This window comes from Mobula hypostoma, chromosome 11 (genome assembly GCF_963921235.1).
Source record: "Mobula hypostoma chromosome 11, sMobHyp1.1, whole genome shotgun sequence".
Classification (NCBI taxonomy): Eukaryota; Metazoa; Chordata; class Chondrichthyes; order Myliobatiformes; family Myliobatidae; genus Mobula; species Mobula hypostoma.
The window spans coordinates 66,958,905-66,978,528 of NC_086107.1; the positions used below are offsets into that span (position 1 = coordinate 66,958,905).

At 43.8% G+C, this 19,624-nt stretch overlaps 1 protein-coding gene across 2 annotated transcripts in view; it reads left to right on the plus strand.

Annotated features, from left to right (window-relative positions):
• LOC134353802 (proline-rich protein 5-like) overlaps positions 1-19,624 on the plus strand; it is a 137,963-nt gene that overhangs the window by 93,416 nt on the left and 24,923 nt on the right. The window contains exons 6-8 of one of the 2 annotated variants that reach the window (XM_063062207.1): positions 3,093-3,150; positions 6,234-6,325; positions 11,807-11,947. In XM_063062207.1, the coding sequence (XP_062918277.1) occupies positions 3,093-3,150; positions 6,234-6,325; positions 11,807-11,947 (291 nt within the window). The remainder of the gene's footprint in view (positions 1-3,092; positions 3,151-6,233; positions 6,326-11,806; positions 11,948-19,624) is intronic. The other variant, XM_063062208.1, reaches the window with a different exon arrangement.

Here is a 19,624-nt window from a genome sequence, read left to right on the forward strand (position 1 = left end):
AAATCCGGAATAAAGAAAAATGCTAGAAATAGCAGCTTAGATAGTGTCTGTGCAGAGAATAACAGAGTTAATGCTTCAGGTCAATGAAAGGTCATCAAAGTGAACCGCTAACTCTTTCTCTCTGCACTGATGCTGCCCACCCGATGAATGGCTAAGCATTTACTATGTATTTATATTTTCTATAAGTTTGTCGCACTCACTTTAGTGACCCCCATCTTTAATGGTGTTTTTGTTTTGTGCATTAAAATATTATTTTTAAAAATATATTTGTTCTTTGGGGTTTTTTTTTGTCTTTTAACCTCTTTCTGAGGCTTTTTATTTTCCTTTGAAACTCTCCTCTATGCATACATATTTATTTAATTAATTTGTGGCTATGTTGTTCTTTTTATCGAAACAAAGGCTGGTAAAGTGATGCAGCTTGTAGAGCACCTGCCTAACAATTCCAGCAACTGGGTCAAATCTATCCGTGTGGAGTTTACATGCTCTTCCTCTGATTGTGTAGCTTTTCCCTAGATGCTCCAGTTTCCCACCACAAGCCAAAGACATGAGCTTGCTAAATTAATTGATCACCCCTAATGCGTAGGTAAGGAGTTCAAAGTCCAAAGTAAACTTTAATATTGAAGTACGAGGGGTGATTGATAAGTTTGTGGCCTAAGGTAGAAGGAGTCAATTTTAGAAAATCTAGCACATTTATTTTCCCTACATTTACACACTTAGTCCAGCAGTCATGGAGCATACAGATCCCTTCTTTGTAGAAGTTGGTGTCTTGGACCTCCAGAAAGTGGTCCACAGCAGGGGTGATTGATAAGTTTGTGGCCTAAGGTAGATGGAGATGAGTTATTAACTTCAAACTTTCTGCATTTTCACTCTAAGAGTTAAACTGCACATGCGTGTAACAAGAGCTGTATAACTCATCTCCTTCTACCTTAGGTCACGAACTTCTCAATCACCCCTGCTGTGGCCCACCTGGAGGTCCAAGACACTCTCGTTACATGCACGTGAAGTTCAACTCCTTGAATGCTGGGCAAGTGGGTGTAGTTCTCCCCTTTTGTTCAAGAGCCTGATCGTTGAGGGGTAATAACTATTCTTGAACCTGTTGGTGCGATCCCTGAAACTCCTGTACCTTCTGCCTGATGGCAGCAGCGAGAAGGGAGCATGACCTGGGTGGTGGGGGTACCTGATGATGGATGCTGCTTTCCTATGACAGTGTTTCATGTAGATGTGCTCAATGGGATGAGCATAGATGGTGTTTGATAGTTGTCATTGATGTGGAGACCTGAAGGACCCGTTTCTGTGCAGTATGGCTCGATCATTTCTGAACTCCCTTTGATCTCTCAGTTAACTAATGTCCATTGTTTTATTACCATACATCTGCTAACAGTTTATCCTGTTCTCTTCCTTCACTTCACCCTTATTTCCTCAGTTTTGACCTTGCTTATTCCAAACCATATTTTGGTCTTTGTACTATATATCTCACTATCAATTCATGTCTTAAACATTATATTGTGATTACTATTTCCTTGATATTTCCCCATGCTTTGACCTCTAATTGTAGGATCAGGAAGTAATCTTGTGTACTGTGTAAAAAAGTGTCATGTTTTACTATCTGCACTGATGTACTTCAGATAGATAAAACCTTCAGCAATGGTTGTTCAATTTTTTTACTCACTCAATAGTTTAGCCCTCATTTTTCTCCCTCTGTTTCTACAATTTAGTGGTCTACTTGTAGAAACATTCTTTTCTAATGGGAAGACAATTTATTTCAGAAGTCAGCAGGTGGCAATTTCCACTTGACGTCACACTAAGGAAGGCTGTCAATGTACTGTCGGCACAGTCAGTGGCAATGAAACACACCCACTTCACATTGCTTTCGCATTGTCATCCTACAGTAGAGAGAAAGACTCGGTTTTATGTAACACACACAAAATGCTGGAGGAAATCAGCAGGCCAGGCAGCATCTATGGAGAAGAATACAGTCGATGTTTCAGGCCGAGACCCTTCATCATGTCTGGAGAAATGAAAGAAAAGGAGTCAGAGTCAGAAGGGGAGGGAGGGGAGGGAGAAACACAAGGTGATGGGTGACACCGGGAGTGGGAGGGAATGAAGTAGAGCTGGGAAGTTGAATTGTGAAAGAGATACAGGGCTGGAGAAGAGAGAATCTAATAAGAGAGGACAGAAGGCTGTGGAAGAAAGAAAAAAGGGGGTGAGGGGCACCAGAGGGAGGCAAGAGGCAGGCAAGGAGATAGGTGAGAGGGAAAAGGGGATGGGGAATGAAGAAGGGGTTGGGGGAAACATTACCGGAAGTTCGAGAAATCGATGCTCGTGCCATCAGGTTGGAAGCTTCCCAGACGGAATATAAGATATTGATCCTCCAACCTGAGTGTGGCCTCATTGAGACAATGGAGGAGGCAATGGAATGACATATTGGAATGGGAATGGGAAGTGAAATTAAGATGGGTGGCCACTGAAAGATCCCACTTCTTCTGGCAGTCCGAGCATGGGTGCTCGGCAAAGCAGTTTCCCAATCTATATCTCATCGATATACAAGAGGCCACACCAGGAGCACTGGATACAATAGATGACCCCAACAGACTCACAGTTGAAGTTTTGCCTCACCTGGAAGGATTGTTCTTTGCCCTGAATGATAGAGACGGAGGAGGTGTAGGGGCAGGTGTAGCACTTGTTCCGCTTGCAAGGATAAGTGCCAGGAGGGAGATCAGTGGGGAGGGACGAAAGGACAAGGGAGTCATGTAGGGAGCGATCCCTGCAGAAAGCTGAAAGTGGTAGTGCTTTTCACAATGTTGTGATGTACAAAGACCAACTACCTTTGAAATACAGTCAATATCATAAAGCAGGACATGTACCAGTCTATTTGTCCACTGTACAGCCCCCAGATATTAAATTAAATCGATTTAATCTGGCTTATTGACATTTAATCAATGCTCTATAAAGAATAAATATTGGCCAAGGCACTGGAAGAATACCAATTCTGTCATTAAAAAGATGATACGTAACTTTCATATGTCATATACAAAACCTAGTTTTATTTGGTAGAAACGTTGGGTCATTCATTTTATTTTTTTTCTTGACAGAACCATCTTCTTTCAAAAGGCCTGATCTTGATGGAAGAAAAGATGCGCGTGTGTGAAGGTCAGTATGGTGTCAGTAAAAAAAAAGAAATGGACTGAAGCTTCAGGTCTGAAGATTGAATGGAGATGACCTCAATGGAACCAAACTTTAGAAGCAGAGCTCCGTATTCCTCTAAAACTAGATCGGGAGTTTAGCCAACGTGACAGAGGACAAATTTCTGCCTGTCATAGTTTCTTAGCTCCAAGGCCACGTGAATTGATTTTAAGCTCAATACAAAGTCATTAAATCAAAACTAACTGAAAATTCCATTACTTTGATAATTCAAGTCTCCTTTGCAGGGCTTGTCTCATTGCTTAATTCAAATTATTAGATAATCCAATTCTCCCTGTGCCGACTCTATCGTTCCCTTATCAGTAGACCATATTCATTTCATTTCAGTCTGAATGAAGCAGCATGAGGTTGTAATTAAACTATTAATGTTGCCGTATCTGATAAACACACTCACTGGGATCACAACAGATAAACTAGAGAACATCTGCAGATGTTGGAAATCCAACCAACGCACCAAATACTGGAGGAACTCAGCAGAGCAGGCAGCGTCTATGGAAAAGAGTAAAGAGTCGACGTTTCCGGCCAAGACCCTTCATCAGAACTGGAGAAAAAAGATTAGAAGTCAGTAAGAAGGTGGGAGGAGATTAGAAAGAAATACAAGGTAGTAAGTGATTGGTGAAACTGGAAGAGAGGAGGGGGTGAAGTAAAGAGCTGGGAAGTCGACTGGTAAAAGGGATAAAGAGCTGGAGAAGGGGAAATCTGATATGAGAGAACAGAAGGCCATGGAAGAAAGGGAGGGATGAAGCAACAGAGGGAAGCGATGGGCAGGTAAGGAGATGAGGTGAGAGAGGGAAAAGGGGATGAGGAATGGTGATGGGGGGAGGGGTGCCATTACCGGAAGTTTGAGAAATCAATGTTCATGCTATGAGGTTGGAGGTTACCCAGATGGAATAAAAGGTGTTGCTCCTCCAACCTGAGTATGGCCTCATTGCGGCAGTAGAGGAGGCCGTGGACTGACATTTAGGAATGGGAATGGGAAGTAGAATTTAAATAGGTAGCCTTTGGGAAATGTTGCTTTTTCTGCCAGACGGAGTGTAGGTGCTCAGCAAAGTGGTCTCCCAATCTACATCGGGTCTCACTGATATACAGGAGGCCACACCAGGATCACCGGATGCTGCCCTCACCCACATCTCTTCCATTTCACACATGTCTGCCCTCACCACACCCTTCCACCATCCCACCAGGGATAATTGTCCGTAACTTCTGCAATCTCCAATGGGATCCCACCACCAAGCACATCTTGCCCTCCCCCAACTTTCTGCTTTCTGCAGGGATCGCTCTCCTATGTGACTCCCTTGTCCATTCATCCCTCCCCTGATCTCCCTCCTGGCATTTATCCTTGTAAGCAGAACAAGTGCTGCACCTCCTCCCTCACCACCATTCAGGGCCCCAAACAGTCCTTCCAAGTGAGGCAATATTTCACCTGTGAATCTGTTGGGTTCATCTACTGTGTCTACTGCTGCAAAGAGGCCACAGTCAGGTTGGAGGAGCAACACCTTATATTCCGTCTGGGTCGCCTCCAACCTGACGGCATGAACGTTGATTTCTTGAGCTTCCGGTAATGGCCCACTCTCCCTCTCCATCACCATTCCCCATTCCCATTTTCCTCTCTCACTTTATCTCCTTGACTGTCCTTTGCCGCCTCCCTCTTGTGCTCCTCCCCCTTTCCTTTCTTCCATGGCCTTCTGTCCTTTCCTAGTCCCCCTCTCTGAGTTTCACCTATCACCTACTACATTGTATTTTCCTTCCCTCCCCCCACCTTCTTACTCTGACCTCTCATCTTTTGCCTCCAGTCCTGATGAAGGGTCTAGGCCCAAAACGTTGATTTACTCTTTTCCACAGATGCTGCCTGGCCTGCTGAGTTCCTCTAGCATTTTGGGTGTGTGTGTTGTGGGAGATAAACTGCATGTCCCTGTGTAAAGTGAGATTGCTAAATATTTGAAGTATTGCAATTCAATACCGAGTAGCCAGCTGCAGTTATGTCCCACAAGTCCCTGTCACTTTAAGGCAGCTTGAAGACAAATATTTAGTGAGTCCAAGTTTGAAACGTATCTTGAATGTACTACAATTAGGCTTCCAGACATTAGATATCAAGGCATCTATTTGTTAATTAGCTTCAACAGATACTGAGCCAAAGGAGAGACGGCAATAGGATTCAGGCAGATGTCTGGCCACTGGGGCCCAGAGGATAAATGACTCCAAGCTTCTCTTACAGGGTGTCAGTCTCAGCTTTGATAACAGAGAGCTGGTGGCCTGCCTTCCGCCCAGGCTGCATTAAACTGTAGTCAGTGATGCAATGCAGCCTAACTAATAAGCTTAATTCAAATCATCCCCTTCTAATCATTGTGATCATTATAACTGGTGGGTTTCAGATTGCAATAAACCACTATAATCAACAATGACTGAAAACAGCACTGACTGGAAGAATTCCACTGTGCCTTTTCCGCCTCAAATACTTAACGTTGTCAGTCATGTTAGTACACACATTTAGAATAGACTACAAGCACGGTTACTTTGTGCAGACAGATCCTTTCAACTGAGAGCTCAGTTGCAATCCACCCTACAATGCTGTCTTCACATTGTGTTAGCTGTACGATTAGGATGATCTCAGTTTACTCGTGCAGGCCCGCTCGTGGTGCAGAGAGACCGTATCAACTATTTTGGTCATGTTGGTTAATGGATAATGCTAGAGTTAGAGCTTAAATACCGTTCTTGAAAATGTTCTGGAGAATATTTTGCAAAGAGAACTGCAATTTAACCTTTCACTCAATGACTCACTGGGGTACTAGCCTAGGTCTGGGTTGTGATTCACCCTGCATTCAGCAGAGAAAAGAGAAAAGTGTTGCATTTAACACTAAGCAATTCAATGTTTTTCTCTTTTCTTTAATATGTCAGTGTTCACACCCTCCATTTAAAATGACAAGGGACATAGAATTAGTTGAGCAAAGTTGGTTTGACATTAATTAGTTTCCACTAGTCAAGTTCTACTGCTCCAAAATGACATTTTCGGCCCCATCTCTTTTTTGTTCTAGGTGAAAATCTTTTAGAAGCTTTAACAAGAATATGGGATCATTTTTTTACTGAAATCCTACCCATGCTACAGGCCATATTTTACCCTGTACAGGTAAGGAGTGAGCACACATTAGTTAAAGATTAATAATGGGTAAGATCTGGTGAAGGGAAGGTTGGTGAACATTTAGCATTCTCGATTGTGATCAAGTGTCAGCAAAATATACACTGCAGTTTTACAGAATGTATGTACGCCCGTGGACATGTGCACACATTTTGTATGTGTGTGTGCATACATGCACGCACATGAATGTTCAATCTACAGTGATTTCACTCAAAAGCCTCATTTACCTCATACTCAGTAGCTGAGTTGCAGACTGCAGATGTTGTTTGCCTTCACACATGCTCAGAGGCCAAACTTCAAACCATTTCAACACTTTCACTAATATATTCTAAAGAACAAGCCATATGTTTAACATATACAAGAGCATGGTCCTATACCAACCTGTCCCTGCTGTATCACACTGCCTTCTGGCAATGAAGGTCCTCCAGAAGACCCTGGGAAATGTGGGCCACTTCCCATCTCTCTAGAGTCACTTGGTAGTGAAGCCAGACGTTGATGATAAAGTTTATTATCACCTTCAATGAGCTAACGAGGCCTTTGGTCAGCTGGGAAAAAATAATTCAAAAATCAAAACCTCAGATCTGGCACAAAGTTCACAACCTACTTGGCAGCAGAGGTCCCTATGTGTTTCTGAGTCCTAGACGATCTACAACAAGCATCTCATTGTATTGGAAACTACCACCGATGCCATCTCAAAAATGACAGGGTGGATTAGTAAACCAATGTCAGTATCACCTCCCCGGGAGGGAGACCCTAGTTTCCTTCATTGGATTACGTTAGGCAGGCCACGTCATTCGCATGCCTAACCCTAGGCATTGAGTTCTGTCATAGCAAGAGATCACCAGGCAGAGAAAAAGATTCAAGGATGTGCTCCCCCGTTGAAGAAATGCAACATCCCTGGGGGATCTGGCCCACGGCTGCTCAAAGTGGAAAAGGAGAAGCTCATGTCCGTGCATCAGGAGCACGCAGAAGCTCCACTTAAAGGAGACCACTCACAAACTACTAAATGAGCCATGCCCTCAGCTGCCACCTGCCCCATCGAAGGCATTTCCCACACTGGCTTAGTAAATCATCACAGGAACTAGAGTGAAAGCATTAAGAAGCCACAGAACTGCTATGAAGAGGAAGGAATTACAAATGTGGTTCTTTTGGCTGATGAACAGACTTGAGCTTCTCAGTACCAATCTGAGAATAACTAGTGACTGACTCCCCCTGATGAGGGTGACAAATTGATGAGAAGTATTATGTGATCCAGTTCTTGAACCACCATTCTTTCAAATGATTTACAAAAATACTCCATTGAACATAGAACATAGAATAGTACAGCACATTACAGGCCCTTCGGCCCACAATGTTGTGCCGACCCTCAAACCCTGCCTCCCATATAACCCCCCACCTTAAATTCCTCCATATACCTGTCTAGTAGTCTCTTAAACTTCACTAGTGTATCTGCCTTCACCACTGACTCAGGCAGTGCATTCCATGCACCAACCACTCTGAGTAAAAAAACCTTCCTCTAATATCCCTCTTGAACTTCCCACCCCTTACCTTAAAGCCATATCCCCTTGTATTGAGCAGTGGTGCCCTGGGGAAGAGGCACTGGCTGTCCACTCTATCTATTCCTCTTAATATCTTGTATACTTCTGTCATGTCTCCTCTCATCCTCCTTCTTTCCAAAGAGTAAAGCCCCACCTCCCTTAATCTCTGATCATAATGCATACTCTCTAAAGCAGGCAGCATCCTGGTAAATCTCCTCTGTACCCTTTCCAATGCTTCAACATCCTTCCTATAGTGAGGCGACCAGAACTGGACACAGTACTCGAAGTGTGGCCTAACTAGAGGTTTATAGAGCAGCATCATTACATCGCGACTCTTAAACTCTATCCCTCCATTTATGAAAGCTAACACCCCATAAGCTTTCTTAACTACCCTATCTACCTGTGAGGCAACTTTCAGGGATCTGTGGACATGTACCCCCAGATCCCTCTGCTCCTCCACACTACCAAGTATCCTGCCATTTACTTTGTACTCTGCCTTGGAATTTGTCCTTCCAAAGTGTACCACCTCAGACTTCTCCGGGTTGAACTCCATCTGCCACTTCTCAGCCCACTTCTGCATCCTATCAATGTCTCTCTGCAATCTTTGACAATCCTCTACACTATCTACAACACCACCAACCTTTGTGTCATCTGCACACTTGCCAACCTACCCTTCTACCCCCATATCCAGGTCGTTAATAAAAATCACGAACAGTTGAGGTCCCAGAACAGATCCTTGTGGGACACCCCTAGTCACAATCCTCCAATCTGAATGTACTCCCTCCACCATGACCCTCTGCCTTCTGCAGGCAAGCCAATTCTGAATCCACCTGGCCAAACTTCCCTGGATCCCATGCCTTCTGACTTTCTGAATAAGCCTACCGTGTGGAACCTTGTCAAGTGCCTTACTAAAATACATATAGACCACATCCACTGCAGTACCCTCATCTATATGCCTGGTCACCTCCTCAAAGAACTCTATCAGGCTTGTGAGACATAACCTGCCCTTCACAAAGCCATGCTGACTGTCCCTGATCAGACCATGATTTTCCAAATGCCCATAGATCCTATCTCAAAGAATCTTTTCCAACAGCTTTCTCACCACAAACGTAAGGCTCACTAGTCTATAATTACAAAGACTATCCCTACTAACTTTTTTGAACAAGGGAACAACATTCGCCTCCCTCCAATCCTCCGGTACCATTCCCGTGAATAATGAGGACATAAAGATCCTAGCCAGAGGCTCAGCAATCTCTTCCCTCACCTCATGGAGCAGCCTGGGGAATATTCTGTCAGACCCCGGAGACTTATCCATCCTAATGTATTTTAACAACTCCAACACCTCCTCTCCCTTAATATCAACATGCTGCAGAACATCAACCTCACTACTATTGTCCTCACCATCATCAAGTTCCCTCTCATTGGTGAATACTGAAGAGAAGTATTCATTGAGGACCTCGCTCACTTCCACAGCCTCCAGGCACATCTTCCCAACTTTATCTCTAATCAGTCCTACCTTCACTCCTGTCATCCTTTTGTTCTTCACATAATTGAAGAATGCCTTGGGGTTTTCCTTTACCCTACTTGCCAAGGCCTTCTCATGCCCCCTTCTTGCTCTTCTCAGCCCCTTCTTAAGCTCCTTTCTTGCTTCCCTATATTCCTCAATAGACCCATCTGATCCTTGCTTCCTAAACCTCATGTATGCTGCCTTCTTCCACCTGACTAGATTTTCCACCTCACTTGTCACCCATGGTTCCTTCACCCTACCATTCTTTATCTTCCTCATCGGGACAAATTTATCCCTAACATCCTGCAAGAGATCTCTAAACATCAACCACATGTCCATAGTACATTTCCCTGCAAAAACATCATCTCAGTTCACACCCGCAAGTTCTAGCCTTATAGCATCATAATTTGCCCTTCCCCAATTAAAAATTTTCCTGTCCTCTCTGATTCTATCCTTTTCCATGATAATGCTAAAGGCCAGGGAGTGGTGGTCGCTGTCCCCCAAATGCTCACCCACTGAGAGATCTGTGACCTCACCCGGTTCGTTACCTAATACTAGATCTAGTATGGCATTCCCCAGGTCAGTCTATCCACATACTGTGACAGGAATCCGTCCTGGACACACTTAACAAACTCTGCCCCATCTAAACCCTTGGAACTAATCAGGTGCCAATCAATATTAGGGAAGTTAAAGTCACCCATGATAACAACCCTGTTATTTTTGCACCTTTCCAAAATCTGCCTCCCAATCTGCTCCTCTGTATCTCTGCTGCCAATATCAATTGGGCTAATGGTGGCAGCTCTTACATCAGAGACCCACAGGATTGGTATACAAATTATACAGGAAGAGAAGAGTCTGTGAGTCACTTTAATGGGAATCAGTGTCACATTTCCAAAGCAACACTTCACTCGTGCATTCCATCTTTGGTGCCTGCAAAGTATTTGTGATTCTACATAAATTTCTCGGAGCCTGTGGAGACGGCACCTGGACCTCAGCTCGTCATTTCCTTCCACAGTGATCTGGAAAATGGTGTGCGAGAAATCCAGCATGGTGTCCTCACACACACCCGGGGCACAGGACATGGTTAATGTTATGTTGGCAGAACTGTCATTGCGGCTGTTTTAAAATCTCAGGGCTGCAGGGATTGTCATATTTTTATCCTACCTTGTTCCATTCATTTCTTTTGCCATTTGTATTCGAAAGTACAAACCTAAAGTCACCAGTCTGACTGTGCCAGAAAAACATCCTAAAATGTTTCCTGAAAACTCCTTCCATCCACTCTCTCCTTTATGATCTGAGTTATAGTTTCACTAAAATTAACCATGTATTAAATTACATTTCAAAGTAATGAACTAAACTTATTTGTTGACTTGCCTTCTGTGTCATTTGGTACCAATTTACAAGTCCCAATCTCTCCCAAAATCCTGCACTAGGACTTGAGGTTTTACCCAGTTTTGATGCTGTGAGCTACTGCCCTGTGCATTAATATGACACCAAGCTACCCCTGAACTTCATGACCTTACAAAGTTATATAAAAACAAAGAGGGACATAGATAAGTTTCACAACCAAAGTCTTTTTCCCAAGATTGCGGAGTCTCAAACTAGAGGGCATAGTTTAAGGTGAGAGGGGAAAGATTTAAATGGGACCTTAAGGGATTCCATTTTCACACAGAGGGTGGTGGGTATATGGATCAAGCTGCCAGAGGAACTGGTAGAGGTTCAATTTAAAAGTTTTTAAACATTTAAAGGACACGTGGATAGGAAAGGTTTAGATGGATATAGGCCAGACACAGGCAAATGGTGTTAGCTCAGGACAGCATGTATGTGTTGGGCCAAAAGACCTGTTTCCCTGCTTTAGAACTCTAATATTAATCAACTTAGTTTCACTGTACTTGAATCAGAATTGCAATTATTCTAAATTGAAAACTAAAACTGCAGGTAATGGATAACTGGACTAGAAACAGAAAATATTCAAAACACTCAGCAGATCAGGCAGTATCTTGGAGAGAGAAACAGTGCTAATGTTTCAAGAGCTAGACCCTTCCTCAGAACTGGGAAAGAGAGAAAACAAGTTAGTTTTCCATTACGGAGAAGGTGTTTGCTGGGGAGGAATGAATAGAACAAAGGGCAGATCTCAGGTAGGCTGAGACCAAAGAGATAATGTGGGTCATAACCACATTACACTTCCCGGTCTGTACTATATGCTGCTGACAGCAGGGCTCTTCAGAGATGCCCATCAGACCAAAATATACCAATAGGGTCTATAATTAAACACATGTTTGATACACTCACAAAATAATTCTCACACCACAATGAGGGGCGATAATGAGTTAAGCATTTGTACTATGTCGATGACATAAATGAAGAGCAGCTGAGTCCAGAGGAGATCATTGAGAGAGTGACTGGGATGCTTGGTTGTTTTCCCAGGGGAAAGAACTAACTATTCGTCAGATGGCTTTACTTGGATTCAGAGATCTGGTCCTGCTGAAGGCCAATCTGGAGCAAGTGCTGCTTCAGCATCATAATGATGTCCCTCCATCCATCACACAGATGTTACTGGTGCTTCAGGTAAAGTCCTAATGTGACCCATTCTGGTTAAAGTGGGTTAAAACACACAGATCCTTTCAAGGCAAGCTGCACCATTAGATTTCTCAGTGGGCATGAAAACTACCTCACTAATTTTTCCTTTCTTTTTGTCCTACTTATTTCATTTAATTTTTTATATAAACTTCTTATTGTCATTTATAATTTTTATTATAACCATATAACCATATAACAATTACAGCACGGAAACAGGCCATCTCAGCCCTTCTAGTCCGTGCCGATCTCTTACGCTCACCTAGCCCCACCGACCTGCACTCAGCCCATAACCCTCCATTCCTTTCCTGTCCATATATCTATCCAATTTAACTTTAAACAACAACATCGAACCTGCCTCAACCACTTCTGCCGGAAGCTCGTTCCACACAGCTACCACTCTTTGAGTAAAGAAGTTCCCCCTCATGTTACCCCTAAACTTTTGCCCTTTATCTCTCAACTCATGTCCTCTTGTTTGAATCTCCCCTACTCCCAATGGAAAAAGCCTATCCACGTCAACTCTATCTATCCCCTTCATAATTTTAAATACCTCTATCAAGTCCCTCCTCAACCTTCTACGCTCCAAAGAATAAAGACCCAAATTGTTCAACCTTTCTTTGTAACTTAGGTGATGAAACCCAGGTAACATTCTAGTAAACCTTCTCTGCACTCTCTCTATTTTGTTGACATCTTTCCTATAATTCAGTGCCCAAAACTGTACACAATACTCCAAATTTGGCCACACCAATGCCTTGTACAATTTCAACATTACATCCCAACTCCTATACTCAATGCTCTGACTTATAAAGGCCATCATACCAAAAGCTTTCTTCACCACCCTATCCACATGAGATTCCACCTTCAGGGAACTATGCATCATTATTCCTAGATCCCTCTGTTCTACTGCATTCTTCAATGCCCTACCATTTACTATATATGTCCTATTTTGATTAGTCCTACCAAAATGTAGCACCTCACATTTATCAGCATTAAACTCCATCTGCCAACTTTCAGCACACCCTTCTAACAGGCCTAAATCTCTCTGCAAGCTTTGAAAACCTACTTCATTATCCACACCACCACCTACCTTAGTATCATCTGCATACTTACTAATCCAATTTACCACCCCATCATCCAGATCATTAATATATATGATAAACAACATTGGACCCAGTACAGATCCCTGAAGCACACCATTAGTCACCGGCCTCCAACCTGATAAACAGTTATCCACAACTACTGTCTGGCGTCTCCCATCCAGTCACTGCTGAATCCATTTTACTACTTCAATATTAATACCTAACGATTGAACCTTCCTAACTAACCTTCAATGTAGAACCTTGTCAAAGGCCTTACTGAAGTCCATATAGACAACATCCACCGCTTTACCCTGGTCAACTTTCCTATTAACCTCTTAAAAAAATTGAATAAGATTTGTCAAATATGACCTTCCACGCACAAATCCATGTTGACTGTTCCTAATCAGACCCTGTCTATCCAGATAAATATATATACCATCTCTAAGAATACTTTCCATCAATTTACCTGCCGTTGATGTCAAACTCACAGGCCGACAATTGCTAGGTTTACTCTTAGAACCCTTTTTAAACAATGGAACAACATGAGCAATACGCCAATCCTCCAGCACCATCCCCGTTTCTCCCGTATTATAGAAACATAGAAACATAGAAAATAGGTGCAGGAGTAGGCCATTCGGCCCTTCGAGCCTGCACCACCATTTATTATGATCATGGCTGATCATCCACCTCAGAACCCCGTCCCAGCCTTCCCTCCATACCCCCTGACCCCCATAGCCACAAGGACCATATCTAACTCCCTCTTAAATATAGCCAATGAACTGGCCTCAACTGTTTCCTGTGGCAGAGAATTCCACAGATTCACCACTCTCTGTGTGAAGAAGTTTTTCCTAATCTCGGTCCTAAAAGGCTTCCCCTCTATCCTCAAACTGTGGCCCCTCGTTCTGGACTTCCCCAACATCGGGAACAATCTTCCTGCATCTAGCCTGTCCAAACAAAGTTTGCGGATGACACAAAGCTGGGCGGCAGTGTTAGCTGTGAGGAGGATGCTAAGAGGATGCAGAGTGACTTGGATAGGTTAGGTGAGTGGGCAAATTCATGGCAGATGCAATTTAATGTGGATAAATGTGAAGTTATCCACTTTGGTGGCAAAAACAGGAAAACAGATTATTATCTGAATGGTGGCCGATTAGGAAAAGGGGAGGTGCAACGAGACCTGGGTATCATTATACACCAGTCATTGAAAGTGGGCATGGCGGTGAAAAAGGCGAATGGTATGCTGGCATTTATAGCAAGAGGATTCGAGTACAGGAGCAGGAAGGTACTACTGCAGTTGTATAAGGCCTTGGTGAGACCACACCTGGAGTATTGTGTGCAGTTTTGGTCCCCTAAACTGAGGAAAGACATCCTTGCCATAGAGGGAGTACAAAGAAGGTTCACCAGATTGATTCCTGGGATGGCAGGACTTTCATATGATGAAAGACTGGATGAACTAGGCTTATACTCGTTGGAATTTAGAAGATTGAGGGGGGATCTGATTGAAACTTATAAAATCCTAAAGGAATTGGACAGGCTAGATGCAGGAAGATTGTTCCCGATGTTGGGGAAGTCCAGAACGAGGGGTCACAGTTTGCGGATAAAGGGGAAGCCTTTTAGGACCGAGATTAGGAAAAACTTCTTCACACAGAGAGTGGTGAATCTGTGGAATTCTCTGCCACAGGACACAGTTGAGGCCAGTTCATCGGCTATATCTAAGAGGGAATTAGATATGGCCTTTGTGGCTAAAGGCATCAGAGGGTATGGAGGGAAGGCTGGTGCAGGGTTCTGAGTTGGGTGATCAGCCATGATCATACTGAATGGCGGTGCAGGCTCGAAGGGCCGAATGGCCTACTCCTGCACCTATTTTCTATGTTTCTATGTTTCTATAAGCCAGTGATATTAAACCTGATTCTGATTCTGAATGAGTATTTGTATTTTAATTTCTCCAGGTTTTGATTCAAAATGTAGCAGTCACCCTGGGGTTCCCCATACATCACACACAGGTGGCCCCAAATCTGGTTGGGTCACCCCCTGCCCAGGTTTTCCGTATTCCATTTTTCTCTTTTTTCACTCTGTCACTTTTGGTTCCTTGTTGCGTAGCAGATCCAACGACACTGAATGTGCTGCGCTTCCTGACAATCATTCAGTTTCATCTGGGAGCCAGTGGCTGAGGTATTCCAGGAGGGGAAGCCAAACCTCATCTCTCTCTCTCTCGCTCACGCACACAAGTGTATAATGACATTCACACATGCACATAAGCACGCTAAAGCTTAGACACACATAAGACCATAAGACATAGGAGCAGAATTAGGCCATCTGGCCCATCGAGTGTGCTCTGCCATTCAATCCTTTTCCTATCTCCTCCTCAACCCCAGTTGCCGGTCTTCTGCCTGTAACCTTCGATGTCATGTCCAACCAAGAACCTATCAATCTCTGCCTTAAATACACCCAACCACCTGCCCATCACAAATTCCACAAATTTGCACCATGACTAACACAAACTGACGTAAACAAGAGTACTGACCCGCAGAAATACAGAATCACATATGTACGGTCTCACAAGCACGCCTGAACACACACAGTCCCTCATGCATACGTGCACTGACAATTGCAAATAAAATAGGAAATGAATAAAACACACACAAACGCACAAGCTGACAACAAACTCTGTTTACTTTAAACTGATATAAACATGCAACAGGCAAAAATAGAAAATAACACCTATGAATATATCATTTACATAACCACATTGATGGTGAAAATCATTCCCCTCATTTTTGAACAGAAACACTACAGCACAGTAAAGGCTCTTCAGCTGCCCTTTTACAAACCTACTCTAAAATCCCTCTAACCCTTCCCTCCCCCAAAGCCCTCCATTTCTCTCTCATCCATTTACCTACCTAAGAGTTTCTTAAATGTCCATAATGTATCTGCCTCTATCACCAGGCATTGCATTCCAAGCAGCCACAACTACCTCTGACATTCCCCACCCCCCACTATACTTTCCTCCAATCACCTTAAAACTATGCCTCCACATATTAGCTATTTTCACCCTGAGAAAAAGTTTCTGGCTGTCCACTTTATCTATGCCTCCTATTATCTTGGACTCCTCTATCGTCACCTCTCATCCTCCTTCCTCCAAGGGGAATAACCCTAGCTTGCTCAACTTATCCTCAGAAGACATCCGCCCGAATGCTTTGAAGTGGATTAGAAGCTGGCAACAGTCCAAAAGCAGGATGTCCTGAATAACTGAGGGGTTTTGTATGTAATGTAGGGGGAGAAACTGATCCACAGAGCTTGACTGAAACTGAGAAATTTGCAATAGGAAAGGGCCCTACAAAAAGATCTCATACTTTAAGCAACACACGTAATTCTCATATGTCCTATTTTAAACCTGGCGGGCGATTAAAAGCCAAGAGGCATAGGAGGGTGCTCAAAGATTGTGAGCACATGGCAAGGAAGGTGTTGTATATCTGGAATCACAGTGATATATTTCACTGGATTGATGGTCAACCACCTGCTGTGGGACTAGACCTCACATTGGGAAGAAGCTCCCTTTTCCAGGAGGTGCCAATAAAACAAGCAGATATGTCTCCACCAAAGGAGGTGTAGGACACCCCTTCCCTCCACTGGCCTGCAGGTCTCCCTTGGGCAAGGTGTTGCACCTGCTAACAGCACCCCCCTCCCTGATTAGGGTCACGGGAAGCCAATGGGAGCAGGTGGTGGCTGGTCCTGTGAGTAGCCGGTGCATATCATAGTCCTGGTTATGGGACCACTGATGCCAGGCGGGCAGTCTGATAATGTATGGGGTCACCAGCCTTGTAAAGACACTGGCCAGAAGAAGGCAAGCCGTTTTTGTCGAAATTTGCCAAGAACAATCATGTTCATGAAACCATGATTGCCTACATATTTGGCACGGCATGTAATGATGATGATGCCAGTCAATAAAACTGCAGCTTTGCTATTTTTCTTCATCCTGAGCTGGGCTTCATGTTACCCCATCTGTTAAAGATGGAGCTTGCTACAAAGAGAATTCAAATCTCTGCCTTAGAGCTGTCAGTTACAAAGCCCAATTACAATTCCTAACTCTGGATTCACAAGTGCTGGCACAATATCTCTCTTTGTGACATCCTGTGGCTTGGCACTGGCAGCTGTTTAAGGGATTCCCTAGGAATTTAAGACCTGTTCTATCAGGATCCTAGAGAGGATAGTTGTTGGATACACGCCCTAGAAGGGAAAAATTTGTTGGCTCAAGAAAGCCTTTTTGAAAAGGGTCCTAGGCTTTCAATCTCCTTCCTGCTAGCCTTATAATTTTCTAGATCTCTATCATTACCTAGTTTTTTGAACCTTTCATAAGCTCTTTATTTCTTCTTGCCTAGATTTTCAACAGCTTTTGTACACCATGGTTCCTGTACCCTACCATCCTTCCCGTCTCATTGGAATGTACCTATGCAGAACACCACGCAAGTATCCCTTGAACGTTTGCCACATTCTGCCGTATATTTCCCTGAGAACATCTTTTCCCAATTTATGCTTCCAAGTACCTGCCTGATAGCTTCATATTTCCCCTTATTCCAATTAAACGATTTCCTAACTTGTCTGTTCCTATCCCTCTCCAAAGGATATGGAATTGTGATCACTATCTCTAAAATGCTCTCCCACTGAGAGACCTGACACCTGACCAGGTTCATTTCCCAATACCAGATCAAGTACCATCTCTCCTCTTGTAGGCTTATCTACATATTGTGTCAGGAAACCTTCCAGAACACACCTAACAAACCCCACCCCATCTAAACCCCTTGCTCTAGGGAGATGCCAATCAATATTGGGGAAATTAAAATTTCCCACCACGACAACCCTGTAATTATTGCATCTTTCCAGAATCTGTCTCCCTATCTGCTCCTCAATGTCCTGTTACTATTAGGTGATCTATAAAAAACATCCAGTCGAGTTATTGACCCCTTGCTGTTCCTAACCTCCACCCTCAGAGACTCCGTAGACAATCCCTCCATGACGTCCACCTTTTCTGCAGCCGTGACACTATCTCTGATCAGCGGTGCTACGTCCCCACCTCTTTTGCCTCCCTCCCTGTCCTTTCTGAAGCATCTAAAGCCTGGTACTCTAAGTAGCCATTCCTGCCCCTGAGCCTCCGAGTCTCTGTAATGGCCACAACATCGTAACTCCAAGTACTGATCCACACTCTAAGTTCATCCGCTTTGTTCTTTATACTCCTTGCCATAATATAGACACATCTCAAACCATCACCTGCCTATCCTCCCTCTCACACTGTCTCCAAGCTTTCTCTATTTGTGACCCAACCGCCCCTTCCTCCATCTCTTCAGTTCGGTTCCCATCCCCCAGCAATTTTAGTTTAAGCTCTCCCCAGTAGCCTTAGCAAACCTCCCTGCCAGGATATTGGTCCCCCTGGGATTCAAGTGCAACCTGTCCTTTTTGTACAGGTCAGGCCTGCACCAAAAGAGGTCCCAACGATCCAGAAATCTGAATCCCTGCCCCTTGCTCCAATCCCTCAGCCACACATTTATCCTCCGCCTCACTCTATTCCTATACTCACTGTCGCGTGGCACAGGCAGTAATCCCGAGATTATTGAGGGGGGAGGGACAGAGTTACCCTTGTTTATTGGAGATGGAGCAGTTACTGGTGAGAGCCTATATTGGGCCAGTTAGAGATGAAGGAAGGGGATGTTACTGGTGAAGGTCCGAGAGAAAGATAATTCCAGTTGGCTTCCCAAAGAGGTGCAGATATTTCAGATAAGGCCAAGACGTGCACTTTCAGATAGGTTTCTAGAGAAGGGAAGTTATTGATTGGAGAGAGGAACTAGAGGTGTTATTAGTGTCTCTGTTAAGAGCATGCAGCTGTTAGCAACACTCTGATCTCAGACAGTATCTGTGCCCTGAAACGTTAACTCTGTTCCTTAGATACTGCCTGAGCTGTTGAGTGTTTGTTGCCAATACTGCTGATTTCAACTCTTGAAAAGCTTTACACTCTCAGTTTTCACCAGCTTAATTCTGATGACTTCTGTTTCCATCCTTCTTCCTTGGAGAGGGAAAACCATTGTCCTTTGTCACACAAGTTGGGAACGTGAAGGGAAGTCCCATTTCACAGAAGGGACAGCTGTCCAGGGCTGGGTCACATATTCCATGAGAGGCGAGCAGAAGAGCATGCAGGAATATTACTCCAATGCAGTTTGCTTCATAACAACAGTTCAAAACTTTTATATTTTATGAAGTAAGAGCAAAAGTCAGGAAACACTCAGTAAGTCTGGCAGCACTGTGTGTGTGGTGCTTGTTCTAGGCTGAACCCCACAAAGTCTTTGTTCCATTTGCTCAGCAGCACATCAGCAGGGTCTTTGGTCTCTTGCCAGGCACGCTGTGAACTCACTCACCCTGAAGAAATCCAGCATAACGCTTGAAAGTTTGACGTATTCGCGAATGTCTTTGAGCAACATTTTGAACCACTTCATGTGCAAGCAGTTTTACCAAATTAAAGTTAATTGGAAAAGCATGAAAATTAAAAAAAGACTGCGGTTGCAGGGAATCGGAGGGTTTTGATGAGAGGTCTTCAATTGTTTTT